This window comes from Oxyura jamaicensis, chromosome 9 (assembly GCF_011077185.1).
Source record: "Oxyura jamaicensis isolate SHBP4307 breed ruddy duck chromosome 9, BPBGC_Ojam_1.0, whole genome shotgun sequence".
NCBI classification, from domain to species: domain Eukaryota; kingdom Metazoa; phylum Chordata; class Aves; order Anseriformes; family Anatidae; genus Oxyura; species Oxyura jamaicensis.
Genome location: NC_048901.1, coordinates 9,057,856 through 9,079,318, shown reverse-complemented (window position 1 = coordinate 9,079,318; position 21,463 = coordinate 9,057,856). Strand labels below are relative to the sequence as shown.

General features: G+C 41.3%; 2 protein-coding genes and 1 long non-coding RNA gene across 4 annotated transcripts in view; 1 reads left to right on the top strand and 2 right to left on the bottom strand.

The window, feature by feature from the left end:
* LOC118171346 overlaps positions 1-1,906 on the bottom strand; it is a 42,606-nt gene extending 40,700 nt beyond the window's left edge. Inside the window, exons 1-2 of the long non-coding RNA XR_004753165.1 lie at positions 1,682-1,906; positions 138-295 (exon numbers count right to left, since the gene is read on the bottom strand). This is a non-coding gene — a long non-coding RNA (uncharacterized LOC118171346). The remainder of the gene's footprint in view (positions 1-137; positions 296-1,681) is intronic.
* MYO7B (myosin VIIB) overlaps positions 1-13,581 on the top strand; it is a 50,606-nt gene extending 37,025 nt beyond the window's left edge. Inside the window, exons 39-48 of one of the 2 annotated variants that reach the window (XM_035334360.1) lie at positions 1,877-2,032; positions 5,345-5,450; positions 5,582-5,695; positions 6,575-6,662; positions 7,797-7,903; positions 8,315-8,500; positions 9,271-9,387; positions 10,188-10,271; positions 10,998-11,117; positions 11,912-13,581. In XM_035334360.1, the coding sequence (XP_035190251.1) occupies positions 1,877-2,032; positions 5,345-5,450; positions 5,582-5,695; positions 6,575-6,662; positions 7,797-7,903; positions 8,315-8,500; positions 9,271-9,387; positions 10,188-10,271; positions 10,998-11,117; positions 11,912-11,995 (1,162 nt within the window). In that variant the 3' untranslated portion in view covers positions 11,996-13,581. Of the gene's footprint in view, positions 1-1,876; positions 2,033-5,344; positions 5,451-5,581; positions 5,696-6,574; positions 6,663-7,796; positions 7,996-8,032; positions 8,174-8,314; positions 8,501-9,270; positions 9,388-10,187; positions 10,272-10,997; positions 11,118-11,911 lie in introns of those variants that run through there. The other variant, XM_035334361.1, reaches the window with a different exon arrangement.
* Positions 13,582-13,585: 4 nt separating this feature from the next.
* LIMS2 (LIM zinc finger domain containing 2) overlaps positions 13,586-21,463 on the bottom strand; it is a 32,294-nt gene continuing 24,416 nt past the window's right edge. Inside the window, exons 6-10 of the mRNA XM_035334386.1 lie at positions 20,761-20,911; positions 19,859-19,951; positions 18,969-19,017; positions 18,708-18,783; positions 13,586-17,884 (exon numbers count right to left, since the gene is read on the bottom strand). Coding sequence (XP_035190277.1) covers positions 17,737-17,884; positions 18,708-18,783; positions 18,969-19,017; positions 19,859-19,951; positions 20,761-20,911 — 517 coding nt within the window. The 3' untranslated portion in view covers positions 13,586-17,736. The remainder of the gene's footprint in view (positions 17,885-18,707; positions 18,784-18,968; positions 19,018-19,858; positions 19,952-20,760; positions 20,912-21,463) is intronic.

Sequence of the window (21,463 nt, the reverse complement as noted above, 5' to 3'; positions counted from 1 at the left end):
AAGCACAAACGGTCTGCTTCTAGAGGCCCCAGGGTTCTTAAGTGCAGCTGGTGATCAGGAAACTCTGCTACACCTGTGATAGGGTGGGGACAGACAGGAGGGTGCACAAATGGGCTGCTACCTTCTGTGGGGCTCACCTTTGCAGAGTGCTCAGAACCACTGGCTGGCACTGCTAGGCCATGGAGTGGGACCATTATTAATCTCCCTTCAGCTGCTCCCATCAGCATTCATTGTTCATCTCTGTGTGCTATGACCAGAAAGGTGTTACTGAAGCCGTTTTTGGTCCCAAGGCAGCCTGTGGAGAAAACATGGCATTGCAGAGAGTTCTTGGATGCTTTCAGTGACTGTTCTGCCAGCCCTCCATTTGTTTTAAGCTTCCCAGTGACAGTATATCCCTCTTACAAGCATATAGTTCATGCTAAAATTTTTACCACCAGTGAATCCTTCTGAATAGTTACATTAATTAGCTTACACAACTGGCTTGCAGAACACATGAGCCCCTACACACAAGTAAGTCTCAGAAACAGGTTGGTGTTTTGCTTCCCAACCTATAAAATGGTAATTTGACCTACTTCCAGAGGAATTGAATTGCAAAAAGAAGCATAAGATATTAATAAAACAATTCTAATTATTAACAAAATTGTTTGTCAATTTCCAGCTGTGTTGTGTCACTGCAAAAGTTAGAGAAGGAGCTTCTATTTATTTGTGTCTTTTTCCTTACTGTACAAATATTAAACTTAGTGGAACTCTTACCATGAATGTAACTATGAAATGGTAAATCCCCTTGCATGCAGTAAATCTTACAGGATATTTAATGCATAGTCTGTAAGCATGGTGCCAGTGCCATTCCTGCTATACTCTACCAATTTAGTCCTGTGGGTCATTCAGTGTTTTGAGAGGGATCACAGAGGTGGAGAAAATGCTTGAAAGGTGGCTGTTTCCATATGTTTTCATTAGAACAGCAACAAATCTTTTATCCTTTCCAGGCTACTGCCCCGTGGACCATGTCCTGCTCTCAGACACAAACACCACTGATCTATAGAGTATAAATGGGATTAAAATAGTGTTTCTTCATCTGCAAAACTGGAAAAGTAAATGGGAATAAAGAAGCCAGGACCTCTTTATTCTGCAGAGTCCTGGTGCCAATTCAGAGACAGACCCACTGGCTTTCCCAAGCAACACCACTTAGCATTTTGGAGCAATCCCTGGGACACAGATGAAGTGTGTTCTGCTCCTGGCTTTGAAATCAGATTCACTGAGCGCTTACAGAGTCTTACTGATGAGGGTGAGATGCCAGAAGAACTTTGGCTGGCAAATTTCACAGACCCCGAGGCTGGAGGAACTGTCATTTTTAAGAGCTGTAACTACCTCACTACACAATGTCATCTGCTTGCTCATTTTTCAGAAGAGGAGCACATGTAAGGGAAAGTAAATTGCAAGCAAAGTGCTTGTGTTCTGAAAAAAGCAGCCCGGCACAGAGGGCAGGTGAATAAAAACACCTGATATAACACAATCTAAGCAACTGTGAGCCTGAACAGTAAATTGACAGTGGTTTTCACAGAGAATAGCACCAAGGTCACTGCTGCCAAGATGACTGTTAAACTGGAGTTTGTATTTATTCATGAGATTTGCAACTGCCCTGGATTTGCAATCCTGTTTATCAGCCAGGATTTAGCATTACCTTCACATACGGGCTGGGGTTGTTGCACAGAAAATGGCTGTCAGCTCCTATGCGAAGGCTCTGTTGATTTGCAGCTCTCTGTTGAATGCCACCGTGTGCCACGATGGGCGTGTGTTTCTCTTCCCTAAAGCTGCTGCGTGGTCAAAGGAAGAATTATGTGCAGCTACAGCGGAACCATTTGCTTTGTGTTCACAGGTACAGTGTGACCAAGGGCTGGCAGCTTCTTTGGCTCTGCACGGGCCTGTTCCCACCCAGCAAGTCACTGCTGAAACATGCCCAGAAGTTCGTGGAGACGCGTAAGAAAGAGCCACTGGCCAAGGAGTGCAGTCGGAGGATTCAGACTGTGATGAGGTATACAGTCTTAGATATAGCCAACCCAAAATGTTCAAACATCATGAATCGGGTGCCAGAAAATCACATGGACTAAAACATCAATACTCATATTTTCCTTTCTCTCTGTACATCTTTTTCTTTGAAATTGTCATTGCTTTTAATTCTCCTAGGGACTTTGAACCACTAAGAGAGGTCCATGTCAGTTTCACTCCTTTCTTTCAGTGTTAGCAACATTTAAAAAAGTTGAGCATTACACATAATCACTCAATTCCCAGAGCTGGGCTATGTCAAACACACTAAAAGACATGTGTTTTGAAATTTAACTGTATAAAGTTCAACAAGGCCAAGTGCTGGGTCCTGCACCTGGGGCACAACAACCCCAAACAGCGCTACAGGCTGGGAGATGAGTGGTTGGAAAGCTACCAGGCAGAGAAGGACCTGGGAGTATTGGTTGACAGTCAGCTGAATATGAGCCAGCAGTGAGCTCAGGCGGCCAAGAAGGCGCCAACGGCATCCTGGCTTGCATAAGAAACAGCGTGGCCAGCAGGGCCAGGGAAGTGATTGTCCCCCTGTACTCAGCTCTGGTGAGGCCGCACCTCGAGTACTGCGTTCAGTTTTGGGCCCCTCGCTACAAGAAGGACATGGAGGTGCTTGAGCAAGTCCAGAGAAGGGCAACAAAGCTGGTGAGGGGTCTGGAGAACAAGGCTTACGAGGAGTGGCTGAAGGAGCTGGGGTTGCTCAGCCTGTAGAAGAGGAGGCTCAGGGGTGACCTTATTGCACTCTACGGGTACCTGAAGGGAGGCTGTAGCGAGGTGGCGGTTGGTCTATTCTCCCAAGTGCCTGGTGACAGGACGAGGGGGAATGGGTTAAAGTTGTGCCAGGAGAGGTTTAGGTTGGATATTATGAAGAACTTCTTTACTGAAAGCATTGTTAGGCATTGGAATGGGCTGCCCAGGGAAGTGGTTGAGTCACCATCCCTGGAGGTCTTTAAAAGACGTTCAGATGTAGAGCTTAGGGATATGATTTAGTGGAGGACTTGTTAGTGTTAGGTCAGAGGTTGGACTCGGTGATCTTGGAGGTCTCTTCCAACCTAGATGATTCTGTGATTCCATGAAATGAAATCCTGAGGCGTCACTGATGAGGTCTTGACCTTGCTCTCCTTTGGTGAGGCAGCATGTCCTTATCTCCCTCATATGTGCCTGAGGATTAATCTTGATTTTGTTGAATCTCAGTAGCACAGATCTGCACATCTGCAGCTAAAAATACTACATTTTACTCATGTGATGAGTAAAATACTAAGTTTTACTTCAGTGGGGTGACACCAGCGAAGTCACTGAGATCTGCAGAGTGCTTATGTGGCTGTGGGTTTTCTGTGAAGTAAAGCAGATCCACGCTGGGAAAAGATCAACACAGTCAATATCTTTTCTCTGAAGAAACACGAATGAGCAAAGCCCTGAGACTTCCATGGTTGTTCACACCAGGGCACTTCTCGGAGTGCTGAGCATTACCCTTGTCCTGGTGAGGGCTGGAGCAGTGGGATGTTAAGCCCATGGTGCTTCCCAAGCTCTGCAGCTCTGCATGATGGGTGCAATTCAGTGCGATGCAAGGGCCATCATTTCGATGTTGCTAGGAGTGGAAGCCACTTTGCATGGCCATATGGCAGTGCTACTTCTTTGACAGTGATGAGCTACAAGAATTATAAGAAAAGTCCAGTAACGCAAACTGAAAGGAATTTGCTAACACAGTGGCTGCCTCCCTTGCAGTGGATGAGTTTTGGCACTGCTGGGAAAATGCCACTGCACAATGAATGTGCCTTTGAAATGCATGAAAAAAATGCATGGCGAGGAATGCTATTCATTATTCTTTCCATGGAGAAGACTGAAAATTTCCCACCTCCCTATATCATATGCTATTCATGCTCTAAGCCCTGGTGAGCTGTATAGAGCTTCTTTAGAGTGGTGAACCAGGGAGGGGAAAGCATAATGGACTATTTTGGAGGAGAGATCTTTTTTGCTAAACTGCCCCAAATCTGGAGTCTGGGGGAGGGGAAGAGAAACAAAGACAAAATGTTGTTTTCTGAGAGCATTTGCTTTCCTGCACCCACTCTTATTTTTACTCCTTATGAGTAACCTGCTTTCCTTGGAAAGGGGAGAGCAGACAGCTCAAAGGACTGACCTACAATTACACAGAGTTTAAGCCAACTGAGCCCTTAGGTACACCTTTTCCTCCACAAACATGAAGCTTTAGTGCTTCATTCCCAGACTCCTGGCCAGGGAAACAGAGAGCATTCTGATGGGTGTTAAGCAGATATTTCTTTGGCAATTCCTAGCTGAGGCTCCAAGGGAAGATGGCCCTGTGCCTCCAGCCCAGCTGCTGCACATCCTTGGTCTCCTGTGGCCTCCCTCTGCAGCATGTCCAGGAATAGATGGCAGAGTCCACACTCTATACAGGGGAGTGTGGACACATACTCCTGTGCAGTACCAGAACACACACTCTTCAACTTGGGTTTACAGTCAGGTTTTCTTTCTCCAACTGCTACTTTATTTATTGGGGAAAAAAGTGTTTCCAAAACTACACAACTAAAGCTGGAGGCCAGACTAAGCTCTCTTCCTAAGAGCTTGACTCCATGTGAGAGGAGTTATGTGCAGAAAGCTACAGTATGTGACATCTCCCAACAGCCTGCCCTATGCCACTGAGGACAGGAAAAGACCAGCCCTGGAAAGTAATGTGCTAGGCTTGTCCTCACTTTAACCATACCAAGGCTTTTGCATGACTCCTACTCTAGGCCCAGTTCCTCTGGTTAAAGGACAGCTCTGTTCTGAGATACAATGTCAATGAACTGGGACTGTGCAGCTTCAGCACCTCATGAGTCAGTGATTACATGCCAGTTCTTATATAAACCATAATGCTTAGAGCAGCTGTCCAAACTTTTCCAATACTTATATCCTGAGCTGTAATACTCATTTTGTATCTGTATGCAAATTTTTTAGCTGATGCAAGTTAAAATAAAATGGCCACTATCTTCACACTTCAGTAACAGTAAGGAAAACAGCTGCTGAATACACAGAAGGATTGCTGGTACTGGGCAGGAAGGTGCCTTATTCATACAGCCTCCTTGCAGAGTAGAACAGCCTTGTAATATACATGCTAACAAGCTCCTCAGTTTCTGCTCCTAAAACAATGAATTTGCACTGGGGCAAAGGTCCGTTAGGGCCCTCCCCATGTCACAGAGCTAAGCATTTAAAACGGAATCTGTTGTTTGGAAGGAACACTGTTTAACTCCTAAAACATCCAGCACTGATCTCTTACGTTGGTGGTGGCGTTTTCCAGGAGTGGCTCCAGGAAGTGGGCACCTCACCCTGTGGAGGTTGAGGCCATCTTACAGAACAACACCAAGATCTCACACAAGATTTGCTTCCCCAATGAAACAGAAGAGGTGAGAACTTACTTGTTTTCCCAGCCTTGAGCATTTTCCCCTGATGTATTCATGCAGGAACACGTTTCAAGATATCCAGCATTGTGACTTGTTCCTCTCCTCTGTGTAACTAAAGTCTTGTTATCTCACAGACATTTGATGTGGGAACAAATACCAAAATCCGGACTCTGTGTCAGAACATCGCTTCCAAATTACAGCTGAGCTCCTGGGAAGGCTTCAGCCTCTTTGTCAAGATTGCAGACAAGGTAACTTTTCTCAGCTATGGCAGGGTAGCCAGACTTCCTCTCTTACTTCTCCCCCGGGCCACCTAAGCAAACATATATTAAGTGAAGCAACAGAGCCAGTCATTACTGCTTCTGTCTTGCTGAAGGGATACAACCTAGTCTAGAAATTTTAGCACTTGACACTTGAGTCTCCCGAAGAAGCTGGATGGAGATGCAGAGTTCCTATCAGTCTACTGGTACACACGTGGTACTAAAAGCAGAGGACATAGGTTTTCTTGCAGCTGCTAGGATGGTAGCAAAGTGCATGTTACATACTGCTGGATTCAGCCTTTCTGAACTCAGGCTTTGCCCAAGAGATGCGCTGTATATCTGCAGTACTCACTAGTCTTAGGGAAAGCAGTGGCTGACCAGCACCAGTTGTTGCTCTTTAGTTTCTCAAAACTTGCCTTCCCTGAAGTTTGGGCAGGCTGCTTTGCTGAGAGGTCTCTTCTCTCTGGAACTGCTTGAGGATTGTGCTCATGGCAAAAACAATAGTGAGTCCAAGCACAGGGAGTTTCTGATGTGCTGTGTTCCTGAGAAGAGGAACCCAGTATCTTCCAATATTTTATTATGAGATAGCTAGGATAAGGTAGGCATCTTCAGCTTGACTTCAGTAAGGAGGTTGGAAGGAAAAAGCAACAGAAAATGGAATAAATCTTCCAATATGAAACAGAAATCATGTAAGCCCTCCTCCTTCTCCTGTTTCTCCACTTGTTTCCCCTTGCCTCTGTCTTTCCTGCTGTAACTGTGCTATCTTGCTGTAGAAAAGGAAAGAAAATACTTGTGTATGTGGGCACAGGTAGTATTTTATACAATCCACTAATCCTTCTTTTCTCCCCTTTGTTGCTTGGCGTCTTCCAGGTGATCAGTCAGAATGAAGCAGACTATTTCTTTGACTCGCTAAGGCAGGTGACAGATTGGAACAGGAGGAATAAACCAGTGAAAGATGGTAAGGGGAGTAGCAGCATGACAAGAACCTGTGTCAAATGACATGTTGAACTGGAAAAGCAGCAAATGTACCCAGTAGGGTTTATTCCATCTTGCCAAATGTGTGATGAGGTTGTCTTAGTACCATTTTTGTTTGTACATACACAGTTCCTGCCTGCACCAGCATTAAGATCCAGTGACCTCATGCAGCAAGCCACTGGCTGTCAGAAACACCAGAATATCTTGTCTGAGGATCTCTGCATAAATTTTAAATTGGTATAAATTATTATTTGACTTGTTGCATCCAAAACACACATCTGGATGTATGCAAGTTAGATAGATTGATCCTGCTTATGATTGAAGGCTCATACATTGCCAGATCAGGTATCAACCAATACATGTAAAGAGGTTCTTGACAGAGTGTCTTTCCCATTCCTTGGGTCATTAGAAAATTCTTGTCTGCATTACTACCTGGTGATAACCAGGCCACAAGTTGTATTGCTAGAGGGATGTGTTTTTAGCATATGAAGATATAACAGTAATGACAGCAATTCTTTCCACTTCACCCCCACGTATAACTTACAGCAAACTCAAACTCCCTTAGAATTTCATATTCATTGACCCTGACCTTTGCTTATTTCAGGACAGTGAGGTTCAACTTCCAGAAGCACTAGGTATCTAAGACTTTCTGGCTTCCCTCTTCTCCCCACACCTGATGCAGCTGTTAGGAGCTCTGAAAAACACAGCATAAAGATGTCAGTGCACTAAATCACAGTTCATTTCTGTAAACACATCCACTGGGGAATGTACCAGCATCATTGTAACAAAATTCAAGCGTGCTGATCATCAGCAAATAGCTGTCACGAGCCGCAAGAAATAACTAACACTCATATTGTTGGGACCCTCAATTATTCATCCACCTCTGAAGAGTCTAATGCTGCACCTCAGATCACTGCATGATGGGTGTCCAGGAACTGACAACTAGTCACAATTCCTTGTCCATCTGAAATGTCCTTTTCTGTGCTTTTTGTTGTTGTTGTTGTTGTGTGTAATTTTGTTGTTATTAAAAGCAGAACTGTATTTCTGACCTGGAGTTCCACTCAGTGTGGAACTCTACAGTGATACAGAGGACAATGGCAAGATGTTGTCTCCTTAGGGGCTGCTATGTCTGTGGCTTATGAAGTGTACTTCATGAGAAAGCTGTGGTTGAACGTAACTCCTGGGAAGGACCTGAAAGCTGATTCAATTTTTCATTACCACCAGGTAACCAACTCCCTAAAGTGTAAATGTATCAGCAATAAGCCATTAAATACTCCTGAAAAAGTAAGCCTACTAGAGTATTACCTGCTCACTCACCAAGGCCTATGTTATAAAGCCTCCGGAGGAGTGCCTCTGGGGAGCACAGTTCAGACTCCAAAGCAGATTTATGTTTTAGTGTTCATGCCTTAGCTATACAGTTATGTCAAGAGCACAGCTCCTTAATCTAATTGTTCCTTGCATATGCTCATTTTCCTCCATGACTGTATGGAGAAACTCCAGAAGGAGCCAAAAGTTCTTGGAATGCCCTTGGAATGTGCTTGGTGAGACTCACACCCTGACCTCACAGTTTTAGTATGCATAAGTCAGTGTTTGCTTCAGCCCTTTCTGTTTGGATTCAGAGTGTGTCTCTTCCAGGAGTTGCCAAAGTACCTCAGAGGCTACCACAAGTGTTCCAAGGATGAAGCTGTCCAGCTGGCAGGGTTGATTTATAAAGTGCGCTTTAACAATGACCGCACACAGTTGGCAATCATCCCCAAAATCCTGAAGGAACTGGTGCCAGACAATCTGCTCCGAGCAATCTCAGCAGATGAGTGGAAGAAGGTAAGAAGCACTTCTTCAGGCTTTTATTATTCTTACTACTTGAATAGAGCTTTATGAGAGAAGAAATACATCAATCCACACTTTTTTTGATTTGAATCTTCGAAAGCACTGTAGAGTGATGCTGTTTTGCCACTTATGATCCAGATGCAGTCATCATCTCTACTAAACCTCTGAAAGATATCTGCATGCCTGGGACTGCTTTGAGATGTGCATTTTTCTTGGAGATATTAATCTCTTTTCTATGTTCAGAAGAAGAGTTAGATATTGAAAGTCAGTGATGGGCCTGGTGATTTGAGGACCTTGTACAGAAACAGAAAATTAAGACATGCTAAATATTTAAAAGGTTAGCAAATCAGTGACCTTGCACTGTGTACATGCTACTCACAGCAAAAGGCTCTTTTCTTCACCAAAAGAGAAGAAAGCTTCAGCACGTACTTCAAAAATGGAGGGAAGGTCCCCCCCGACATGTTTCAGTAGAAAATGAGATCTGTGTCTGCTGGCAACACCTAACTGCCTCTCTGCCCTGGAATCTGTTGCCTTGCGCTCTTGGACTTCCTTCACACAACTCATTAGTACAAAACACTGGGGAGGTTCTGGCCCCACTTTGCCCCATGGCATGGCAGGCAACTGATTTTCATGGCCTTCTGTTGCTGCGGGCACAAGACTGACCTTGCTGATGGTCTGATGCCTTCTCTAGTGCTAATGCTGGACAGTGGAAATCTGCCTGTCTCCTCCAGCTGACTAGGCTGTGTATCCTTTCTTCTAAACAGAGCATTATTGCAGCATATAGCAAACATGAAGAAAAAACTGTGGACGAGGCCAAGATTGCCTTCTTGAAAATAATATACCGGTGGCCAACGTTTGGATCAGCCTTCTTTGAGGTGAAGGTAGGTTTAAAGGCCTGTATGAATAGCTTTGGTAGTACACCAGCGCTAGGAGATATGGACTGACCATAATAAAGTATCTGTGTGAGAATTCATTGTAAAACTGGGTTCTCATCATCCCCTGAGGAAAATACGGTTCCTTGAAAGAGGGGAGGTAAGTTCTTTATCCCTTCAGAACAATACTTGTTACTTACTGGCTGTATTGTTCTGGTTCTGGAAGGGGCAGAACTGCCAAACGGAGGAGTACACTGCAAAGAAATCATGCTGCTACATGCACTGTTGAGGAAGGACCAGTTGTAAGACAGTGGTAGTACAACTATCATTATATCCAGTTGTAATACCCAATATTATGGCTACGTAGCAAATGGGGGCGGGGGGAGAGTTATGTAGATACTGTCTTGTCATTGTTCTCCACAACAAACAAAATGCTGCCCAATCTCCTATTTCTGGGGTCTGACTCTTTGTATACCTGCAGGGATCATTCCCCCTTTTTTACCTTTAATTTCTCCTCATTACGCTCCTACCAGACTAGTCTGCAACCATTAATCCTACTATCAGCCTAGGAAATAACAGACCTGATTCTGGACTTTTATAGCAGTGAGTTACGTATCTCAAGTCATAATTATACACCCAAAAAAGTCATCCTTAGCAATAGTTTTATAATACTGAAGAGCTTCAACTTTCAGTGTTCATTTTGTAAAGAAAACAAGCAGTGCTGGGTGCCATTAGGTGTGTCACCACACCTAATACAGATAATTTTTTCACATTTTCTGTTTATTTTCTGCTCTATTGCTCATTTATAGCAAACCTCCGAGCCAAATTTCCCAGATATTGTGCTGATTGCAATCAACAAGCAAGGAGTCTCATTGATACATCAGAAGACAAAGGTAACAGTTGCTTCTCAAGAATGTAAACAAGGGTTTCACTGACACTCCTAATTTAGAGACAGCAACAGGACCTTCTCCTCAATGTTAGAAGAGGATAGAGTCCAGTCCCTCTATTCATTTTCTGCGACAAACTGAATAAAATGTTATAGCCTCAGATCACTTCTTTGCAGTTTCTGCACTGAAAAGGGAACAGTGTAGAGTGTCTCTGAAAAAAAGAGATGGTAACAATGACGGACCTACACAAAAGGGTAGCATCAGGTTGATGGATGATATTCTAGGGAGCCTGCTTCAGAAAAATGCTCTGCAGGAAACACGAGCTATCTAAAAGATCAAGTCAAATGATGATGTTTACCAGCCCTCTAACCTAGCCAAATTGTCTGGTCTTACCAAGCTCCCAGGCAAAAACATTTATAAGTATCACTATTTGCTTTTCATAAGAGAATACATATCCAGTGAGTTTTAGATTATTGTAAGTATGATGGTAGTAGGCTAAGGAAAACAAAAAAAAAAAAAAAAAAAAAAAAACACATAATAAGAGGAAGTCTCTTCGAGTGATTAAGACGCATCTGCTTGGTGAGAATAACATATACCACTCGTGTGGATGCGAGACCTACCTTGATCCACTGCATAGAATGCTTTTGCTCTACAGGTTTTTGTATATAACAGCCTATATTCATTTGAGAAACATTGCACAATTCAATTAAATCAGTTTGTTTCCCCTTACAGGAAATTTTAACAGTTTATCCCTTTAACAAAATCTCCAATTGGAGCAGTGGGAGCACGTATTTTCACATGACAATAGGGAATCTGGTACGAGGAAACCGGATCTTATGTGAGACATCTCTGGTAAGAAGGATTTTGTTAAATTATAGACAAGAGCCTCCTATTTTTTTCTTTTAAATCAAGATCTGTTACAGAACAATGATACCAAAACAGACCATTAAAACCAATGCAGATACGAAAACATTGACTGTTAATGTCAATATAACTGCAGTTTAGAACCAGTTTAGTGCTATGCAATGCTATCTGATGCAAAAAGAAAGCCACAGAAATGAGGAAAAATAGTAAATTCCCAAATTCTTCCCATAAATCAAAATTCTGTTTGGGAAAAAGATACAACTGCACTTATCTACAAAACTATATAAGAGGATTTTCATCTTGTGTGGCTTAATCTGCTATACAACAATGACATCTTGTAAGATCTTCCTCTTTTAAATGAATGGTAGCAGCTCTTTAAGAACTGTTTTCAGCCTGTTAAGACTTAGATAAGCATCACTGTATTGATATTTAAAGGTAAAGGTAAAATTGTGAAGAAAACCTTAAAACACTTAAGGTCTAACTTCTCTCACAGAAAACCTTGGATTCCTAAGTGGAAGATGTCAAGCTATAGTGTAAAATTTCAGTTTGAATGACAAGGATATAACAATGACAGTAGAGCTGTGCTCTGTAAACTTTTCTATATCTATAAAAGGAAGACTGGAGGGAGGAATAGATGAATAATTATAAAACCAGCAATACCTGTTGGAATAGACATCATCCATGCAGTAAAGTATCTAAGAAGGTCAAACAGAGAGGAAATGACAGTTATTTTTGCTTATGGGGCTATTTGAGAAACTTAAGACTTCTTTCTTTTCTGACAGGGTTACAAAATGGATGACCTGTTAACATCCTATGTACGTGTGCTAATGAATGCTGTAAACAAGCAAAAGAGCCTCCCAGCGTGAAAGCAAAAACAGAATCCATGACCTACATCAGTGCCAAACTACCTGTAATTTCATCTACCAGAAGAAAAATTATTTTAAAAATATTAATCTTGCTGATCAGTTTTCTGGTCACACACTGAATTTGAACTGTGCTGCTGAAATATTACCACAAGAAAAGCTCCACAGAGCATGTGCTTTCAAATATCTTCAGCACTTCTCTTTCTTAGGTGTAGTATTAGAATTCTATTCAGTCTTTGGATTCAGAGAACATTTAGCTGTATTTTAATATTCCATATCTCCTCCATTTTCAAAGAGCGAGAGACAGTAACAGATTTTTTTTCCTTTTGGACAGAAAAGCCCCCTTAGTAGTTTCCTACACTCTGACCAAATGCATAATTTGCAAATAAAGGTAACATCTTTTCCTTCCTACTGGAAATTCTAAAAGTGGATAAATGCCCTTTAGTAGAAGGCTGGTAGGACACCCTGAAAGGCACGATAATATTTTTCATCCTTTTACTGCTAGATTATGTACTGAAGTTACAGTAGACTATGACAACCATTTACTGTCACGATATAAATGTCACTCCTGCGTGATGCTAAATTAGTGGGCTGTCCACTAGTTTATCACTGCCCTGGTTAAATTAAATAGTTTTATTTCTCCAACAATTCATAGAACACTCAGAAACTAACAATTGCTTTCTACTCTGCAGTTTCTGTTAAGCATAAACAAACTCTGAAATGAATCTGGATTTTGGGCCCATTTACTTCTACTCAGTTGCTCCTATTTCAAGTTATAGATATGCTTACTCACTGCAAATTAGAACTGAAGAACTCAGTCTAACAGACATCTGCTGAAAAGAGACATATTTCTGCTACATAGAAATGTTCTCAGCTGGGAGTTATGCAGGCACTCATTCACAAGACAAGAATAGTAGAAAAGATCAAGCAATATTAAAGCTGTTTCCTGTTTCAGGCACTGAGTGGTAAATTTGATTCAGTGCTTGTTCACAGACCTTAGTAAACACACAGCATTGGACCGTCAGGAACCAGAGCACGTAAAGCACATGTACCGCAGTGACAGTAAGCCTAGATGCTTACCCCACCAGAGAACAAGCAACCATTCCTCAGTGACAAGCCCTCCTTTGCGTATGGTGAAACATGGACATGTCTTAAAGCATTTACACCAAGTTCCTTGAGACACAATCTGGCAGCACTGCAAAAGCAGCTCTGCTAGATCTCTCACTAATTTGCCAATGTATGCACAATGGTTCCCTTGTTTCCTCAGATATGTGTGTGTGCAATTCAAACACTAAAGGGAGTTTTGTACATGCATGGCAGGGAAGAGCCCATCCTCTTTGTGCATATAAATGAGTGCCACATTTGTCAGAATAGTTGATCATTTTGCAAGCAATTAGTTATTCCTGCTGTAATGTCCATTGCTGGCAATGGAAACATTTAAGACTAATGACTTTTGAGTTGTTTTGTCATCTTATGTCTGATCTAACTGACTGTGAGAAGCATTCAATACTTCACCTGTACAAAAAGAAATTTTTCATCCAAAATGTATTGTTTCTGGTTTTTAAATAAACTCTGCAGAAAATCAACCATGTCTTTTTCAACACGAAAAGTGAGTATTCACTCCAGATCGATGCAACTTAAACCATCCATTACAGTCTGTAAATGATTATAGCATCTCATCTACTTTTCATATATGCAATACAAATTGTATCGCATAACCTCTAAGAGAATGATATCCCCTTTCTGCACATCTTCATCAATTAACACATCACCAGTGAAGCAACACATCCAAAATGTAAATTCAACACAACACTGAATCAGATCTGGGCAATCCTCAGAGCTCCTCATGATGCGTAATGCTCCATTGGTCAGCACTGCAATTGTACGTGTACTATATACAACTTGGTTTACTTTTCTTGTGTGTGTGCAAAGATTTAAAATGTATTACAATTAACTTTATTACAGGAACACAAACAGGTATAGTATTACAATATTTCAATCCACAGTCACATGTTAGGTTAGACAGTATAAGCAATGTGTGATAAAACGAGAGCTCCACACTGTGCAGAATCTACACTTATCATCAAGGCCTGAACCATGACTAATAACAGCTGCTAATTCTTTTACTCAGTCTGTGCCATCCTTAGCACTTAATGGTGCTTTACAGACTAGTGCAACTGCATTTATTACATTTGTCTGCAACCTGTTCCTTCACCATCTAAGCACTGATTTAAAAGTGTCAGTCACATCATCTAATACAAAACGCACAACATCTAGAAGCTCTCTGTACAGAAGGCTGGACATTTGTCTACATTGCACAGACTGTTGTGAAAATAAAGGCTGGGATGCAAACCCTAGACAGCAGATTAGTTTGCCATAAAGAAAGATAGCAAGTGATTAACATACCCTTTTAATACAAATAAGCTTCACATGCTGTGATTTTTAAAAGCATAACCATTTTCAAGTGTAGTCAGTGAATATTAGTCATTGTAATTTAGTATAAATATGAATGTAAACTATAAATGTATATAATGAGACAACAGCTTTTAGTCAGTACAGACTTCTGAGCCAAATTCAGCCTTGATATAGATCTATGCTCTCCAGTGGTATGACACCTAGGATGAATTTGGTCAGAATGTCTATTTACAGCAATGGAAAAAGCATGCAGCTTATTTCTGACCAAGACCTTAACTTTATTTAAAAAAATAATAACGTCAGCCTGTCAGCACACTAAGCAGAATTTTTAAGTCTGCATTATCTTATACTTATTTTCTAAAAAAGTAGAGGGAAGATGCACTTCTTCAAAGTATTTATAATTATTTCTCCTACTCCCGCAATTCCACTGTCTCACAAAAGGTACAGGAGTAACGTTAATTATCCTATCTCTGCACATGGCACGATAAGAAAGGGAATTGTGAAAAAAATAATAATTTAAGAGATGCTAACAGACCATCACAATATGCTACTTATAGAGACCAATGGCTATGATGATTTTTTCCCTCCACTCATTTTGAGAACTGCTCTGAAGATAAGGACAAAATCCAAATTGTAAAGAACTGAACAGCTTATGAAAGAAAATGGTATCAACTATCCTTTGAATGCTGATTCTTATTTGGTCTACTGAATTTCTAACAAGACAAAGTGAGAGAACACACTAAATCTCTACTTGCAGTAGTAATTCCATTTGCCTCTACATGCATGCATTTTCCATTGCTGAACTTGAGTGGCCACTAAAAGAGTATTTCCTACTGCCAGCTAGTTAAACAGCCATTCTGCATTTACCAGTAAGCACACAGCCTTCTGTTCCTCCACCATTTTCCCAGGAAGCTGAAGACACACAGCTGCTCAGATTTGGCATTAGGTGTGGCCTGTGACTAAGACTATAGGAACAGACCTCCATGCTTTATGCTGAGAAGATTCTGCGTAACTCAGTGAATTGCACCTAGATCAGAAGTTTTGTGCTTTACTGTGTCAACCAAATGCCAAAGAACAGGCTTGCAAGACCCGTCTTTTCAGTGGCCACATACTACTGCACTAAAAGACATGCTGTTCTTTGTGCCTTTAACTAAAAGACCATTTAAAGGCTAGTGAGAGAACAGGGACAAGTCACATGTTCTCCTAAAGCAGTGACAAAAGCAGCTACTATTAGTGTAATCTGCAGTGCACATTGGTCAGAAGATGATGCAAGAGTTCTACCATCAGATTAAAGCCTATCCCCTCATCAGTGTTACAGTGGATGCAGCATACCCCAGTTCAGAGCTTATGGTAAATTAAGACAACAAAAAAGCAAAGCAGCTGAAAGAAATTGAATTAGGAAAGCCAGTATCTAAGAGATAGATTCTTACCTGCGCACAGTTAACCAGGATTTCTCATTGCTGCTATGATGTATCGCTGGTGCAGTTTCATGGGTAGTGGCTACAGCACGCATGTTAACAGCTATCAGTGCGTTAGCTATCATCTTGTGTAGATCCATTCCAAGCAGAGTATGATGGCAGTGAGGGCAATTTTAAGGCAGCTTATTGCCCCAACCCAGTTGCTGTTCACACATGCCAAAAGTGAGGAAGCTTTAATTTCTTGTTAACTAATTCACCTGGGGCTGCAGGGTGCTGCCAAGGCCCACCTGCTTTGTTCATCTGACCTACTAAACAATACGCTTTTGGTAGATTTAAGTCACACATGGGACAGCAGTCCTTCAGTGCCTTCCATCCTGTTCACCTTGCAAAAAGGGGAATCTCCAAATATTCATGGAAAGGGATTCTCAGGCTGCTCAGCTAAGTTCAGCACAGGAAACCACAGGATACACCTCCAAAGGTCTCAGTAGCTCACAGGTGGACACAGAACAGCTCTGCCGATGATTCACCCCTAAAGTACTGAGAACGTTCAAAACCAATACATTTCTCAGCACCTTGGGTTGTACTAGCAAAGGCAGTAGGACCAGTGAAACTGCACCAGTGATAGGGAAAACTATGGAGCAGAAAGAAACCTGAAAGCAAAACTGTACTCTTAAGAGGTACAGACTGAAGTCTGAGGTCCTCTCTTTACGTACACTCAGGTCTTAAGAAGAAAGTTGATGGGTAACTCTTACTTGGTTGAAACATTTAAGAAAAATATTTACTGTTTTTTCTCCACAAAATTGCATCTGCTGTCAACTCTAAGTATTAGAAATTCCTTCATGTAACTACGCTTTCTGGATAGTGACCTAAGAGTATATTCTCACCTTTCAAATAAAGTGAGAAAGACTGGATTTGAAACTGAAGCGCTTAAATTAATACCACGTTATAAACTGGATTTCATCATGTAAAAGAATGACGACAGCTTTAGCCACACTGCCTCAAGAAATGTCAGCTATGTCAGCGGACAGGACATGCTTTGTGTTGACCACTGGAAGCTCTAGTACCCATCATGTAATAGAGAACAGACTGAAAATTATAGTGTCAGTTTTTTTTTTTTTTTTTTTTTTTTTTTAAAAAAAAAAAAGTCCTTTTCCATAGCCACCTCCTCCTTATGGAGAGACCAACTATTTTGAAGAGGCTGACTTGGCCTTGGTAACTGCAATCCTCTTACTGTTGAACAGGGAAGCAGCAAAGAAAACCTTCAGCTGCCTTATCATTGGTCCTGAGTCAGGCAAGTAGGCAATGCAGATGCCCTCAAGTACAGTAACTATTGGCTTCTGGGCTTATTCAGTAAACCTGCAAACCAGAGGGACTGTACAGCATCCATATATGCTCAGGAGGAATCTGGACAATGACTACTGCATCTTGCATGTAGCAAGGAGTGACAGCTTTCAGAGTATTTGCATGGATATTTATTTATTTATTTATTTATTAAAAAAAGTCTTCACCCAGGGTAAGAAGAGAAATATTTACATTTTAACCAAAAGAAGGAGCAAACCACACATTTCTTCCACCCCTACACTCAACCACTATTTCCAAATTCTTTAGACTATAGAGGACTGGAAAGAGAAGTACAGTTCAGCTGAGGAAGGAAAGATTGTGCACAGCTCAACAAAGGCAAAAAAAAGAAGTTATTAGCAAATTAATAACCAGCCTGTAAACTGCTCTTTGTGCCAGTGTTAATAGAAAAGGGATAGTCAAGATGCAAGCCACATTATCAGAAGCAGGGGAAGGTACTACTTATCTTTGGTTTCACTTGATCTTAGTTCACTTGTTCTCTCTGAAGTCAACAGCTGCTGTGAGCAGCATCTTACGACTGTAAGAGTACAGTCACTAGACTGACAGACCTGTTTAAGCAGAGTTTAAATCCAGAGCTTTGGGGTGTGCCTTCTTGGATGCCAGCTCTGACAACTTCTTCAGGCGTTTTTTCAGCTCCAGTGGGAATTTCTCATAGCATTTCTTGCATACAGGCTTCATGTCAAACTCCACAAACTTATTCCTTTAACACAAAGAACAGAGGGCTATTAAAGCACTATTTTCAAACTATATCCCTGACTAAATCAAGTCTGCGTGCATCTACATTAATGCAGCTGCTTGCTTTCTACTGCATTTGTAAAACACCTCACCTCCTTGTCTGGTCATGCAAGTATAAAGATGAGATTTTAATCAGGGAATGAGGGTCTTTAGTATTGCTAGCTTAATAAGGAGCAAGATTTTGCTATGTATTTGTACTTAACAGCCTAGAATAACAATGTTATCTTGGAATGGAAATATAATTTCAAAGGTCCCCTTTGTGATGAATTAGAGCTCCTTCATATGCAAGACAGGAAGGGCTAATCCAGCATAGCAGGTTAAGGGTTTTGAACCTGAGAAAAGAAAACGTAGGATCACTTTATTTTCTATTCCTCTTCTACATATTTGGGGTAACTATTCTGAAAGAGAATGTTATGGTAATCTAAGCAATTGCAAGTACTGTCAGTGAGGGGAGCATACAGACTAAGGAGCCATGGAAGCTACAGGTATTTCAGGACAGGCAGTTACTTAAAGTTTAAAGCCTTCCTTCTGTAGAGCTGTCCTCTTACTCAGTCTTCTCACAGAACAGATTCTTCCTTAATGAACAGAAGGAAAATAAAGTAGAGAATACGTTGAGTCCCAGTTCTCTTGCAGTTTTGAAATCCAAGGGATTGAAAATACCCACTCCCACAAAGAAAAAGCATTACTGCTCAGTGGGTCAGTAGTACATTGCCCTTCAGAGGGGCACTGGCTCATGGCACCCCCAAGCTGATACCCTGCCTCAGGGGCAAACTAAAACACTGACTTACTTCAGTGTAAGCTTGATGTTGCAGGTGGAGCAGGAAAAGCAATTCACACACCAGGCCTTGTTAAGAGCTGATACCACTGCAAAAGCAAAAGCACAAAATAAAAGGAAACTGCCAGCTTATTTGAATTCGGATTGTATCCAAATTCAAATGAGGCCAGATGTGTAAAGAAACACTGGTGCCTTGCAACTGTGGGATTGCAACAGCTGCACTAACAAACGGAAAAGGGACAGCGACCCAAAAGAAGTAGGGAACAAATCTTACCATCTCCTTCTATCACGTGGCTGCAGTTGTAGCAGACATCGCCAAAGAGCTGCACAGCAAAAGAAATAAGAACAGGAACTCATGTTACTGACTACTCGTGCTCCCCAAGTCACACAGCTGGTGGGAACATTAAATTCTACCTAGTGAATGACCAGACATTGCAGTAGTCCCCAGATATACCAATTTAAGTCTTCTGAATAACTTCTCATACACTTGCCAAATTTTCTATGTTCATTTGGATCTCATACTACTAAATACTACAAGACCTTTTTTGTTGATGCCTCACACTCTACCATTGTTATGTGATCTTAAAGTCCTGTACATGGGACAATTGGAGTATTACAGGATCTGTAAAGTATGATACTCATTGAAGACAAACATCTCCTGATGTTAAACTATAAACACCAAAACAAAACCTAGAGCTACTTTCAAAACAGTAACACTTATCTCTTACAAAAGAAAGAGACTAACTTATCTGAGAGAAGAAAATACCAAGTTCACATCTGCCCACTGTCATCATACAGAAAAAATCCATTTGTATTGACTTGTGAAACACACTTTTCTTACACATTAGCACAACAAAAATCTCAGGCCTACAGAAGTCAGTAATTAACAAAGAAGTCCATACAAGTAGTTTTGGAGTAGAATTAAAGGGATTTTAATTGCTACCTATAGTCAGTATTTCTTCTCTCAATGGAACAAAGAAAAATCAAACTCCACAAGACATTTCTATTCTGTTCCCAGCATTGCTTTTCACATCTACCAAGAAAACCTATTTTTTTTCAGTTAAATCTCAGTAATTTCTTAATACTACGTGCCTCTACAAATTGAGACTACCAAAGCATTTGGCAGCCAGAGTGTGTGCCTACAGAATAGATGGAAGAATTTACCTGATTATAGTGAGTTTCACAATAAGCCAGTCCTTTTTTCTCGTAGTGTCGGTGCCCCAAGAATGGCTTCTCACATTTGGCACAAACAAAATGCTGTAAAAGAAAGAAGACACTCAGTGGCAAGTGGTGTGACTTTTCCATCACCAGGGAAAAATTTGCATGAGTACTGTTCTGTCTGCAAATCATAGCTCAGTACAGGAGACTTAATGATTTAATAAAACTGGGACTGGAAATTATGAGAGTGAGAAGAAAGAGGAAATATTTAGTCTGTATTAGTAACTAAGAATTACATCAAAGATAAGTAGGACACCTGCTGAAAGGGAATCACATTGTGTCTATACTAATAGACTTGTGGAATATTATCTGGCTTGTTTCAGAGAACATAAAATAGGGTTGGTACGAATGCAGTCCAAATGAGCAGTAGCATCTCTCTCACAGTTCAGCCTTGGGAGGTTTGTCACCAAAAACATAAATCAATACAAAACTTCAGAGCAAGTTGAGACAGCTCAGCTGAAAGTTATAGAAAAAATGACCAGAAAAGTCTTTAAAGGTGAAAATTGCACTGGTTTTGCCTACATTACAAATTCTAACATTGTAACAAACCTTCTAACTAGGGGTGGGAAGAATATACCTTACTATATCCAAGGAAGTAATTATTTAAATTTGTTAGTAAGTAAATGCTGCTTTGTGAACCATACTCTGCAAGAAGCTTTGCAATGCAATTCTGATGAACCTGCTATACTCATTCACTCACATAGGTGAAGACAATCTGAAACATAAGCAATTGCTTCCCGTCTGAATTCTTATGTTACACATCACGTAATCATCTACAGGTTCCAAAGAGCACTAATCCTCTTCCAAAATGGTTCCTGAAGGACATTTCAGATTCAGAGAAGCCTTACCTCAACATGCCATTGCTTTCCAAGAGCATTGACCACTCGTCCCTCAATGGGCCTGCGGCAGGCTCCACAGATGGGGATTCCCATCTTGTCGTGGCATGGCAGGCAATACAGTTCTCCCTTCAGTTCCCGGGCCTCAGCAGTCAACTCCTTCCTGAAAACACAAACGTGTCCCTGAAGTAAGAACACTGAGTGAAGCTCCTTAAATCCTGAGATGATATCTCGGAAGACTAAGCTTGAAAGTTAATATGTTTTGGCAATGTTCATGCTGTAAATACTGCGTCATTAAATTCAGCTAGCGAAATACAGCTATTGTTGACTGTTTTTTTCTAAATTTTCTTTCTCAGGTTGCTAGATAAGAGAACACGCATGGAGTATCATGTTTTCAGCTAGATACTCTGGCAGAAATACGAGGTGCACTTACATGCACCAATGATATTGTGTCATGCAAAGACTCAAGCTTCTTTGAATGGGATAGCTCAGGTAAAAGGACTATTCCAGTAGTGGTCAGCAGCAACCAATTTACCTTAATGCTTGGCGCTGTTACCCATACAAGGGCAGTCCTATGCTCCAGTTACACTGCCTCTCGAAGTATCTTATGTCAGACAGGTATTAGCATGGCAATAATAGACTTTGCCAGAAGACAGACACAGCCCTCCAAGTCTTTTTTTTTTTTCCTTCTACCCAGAAATGCAAAATGGAACTA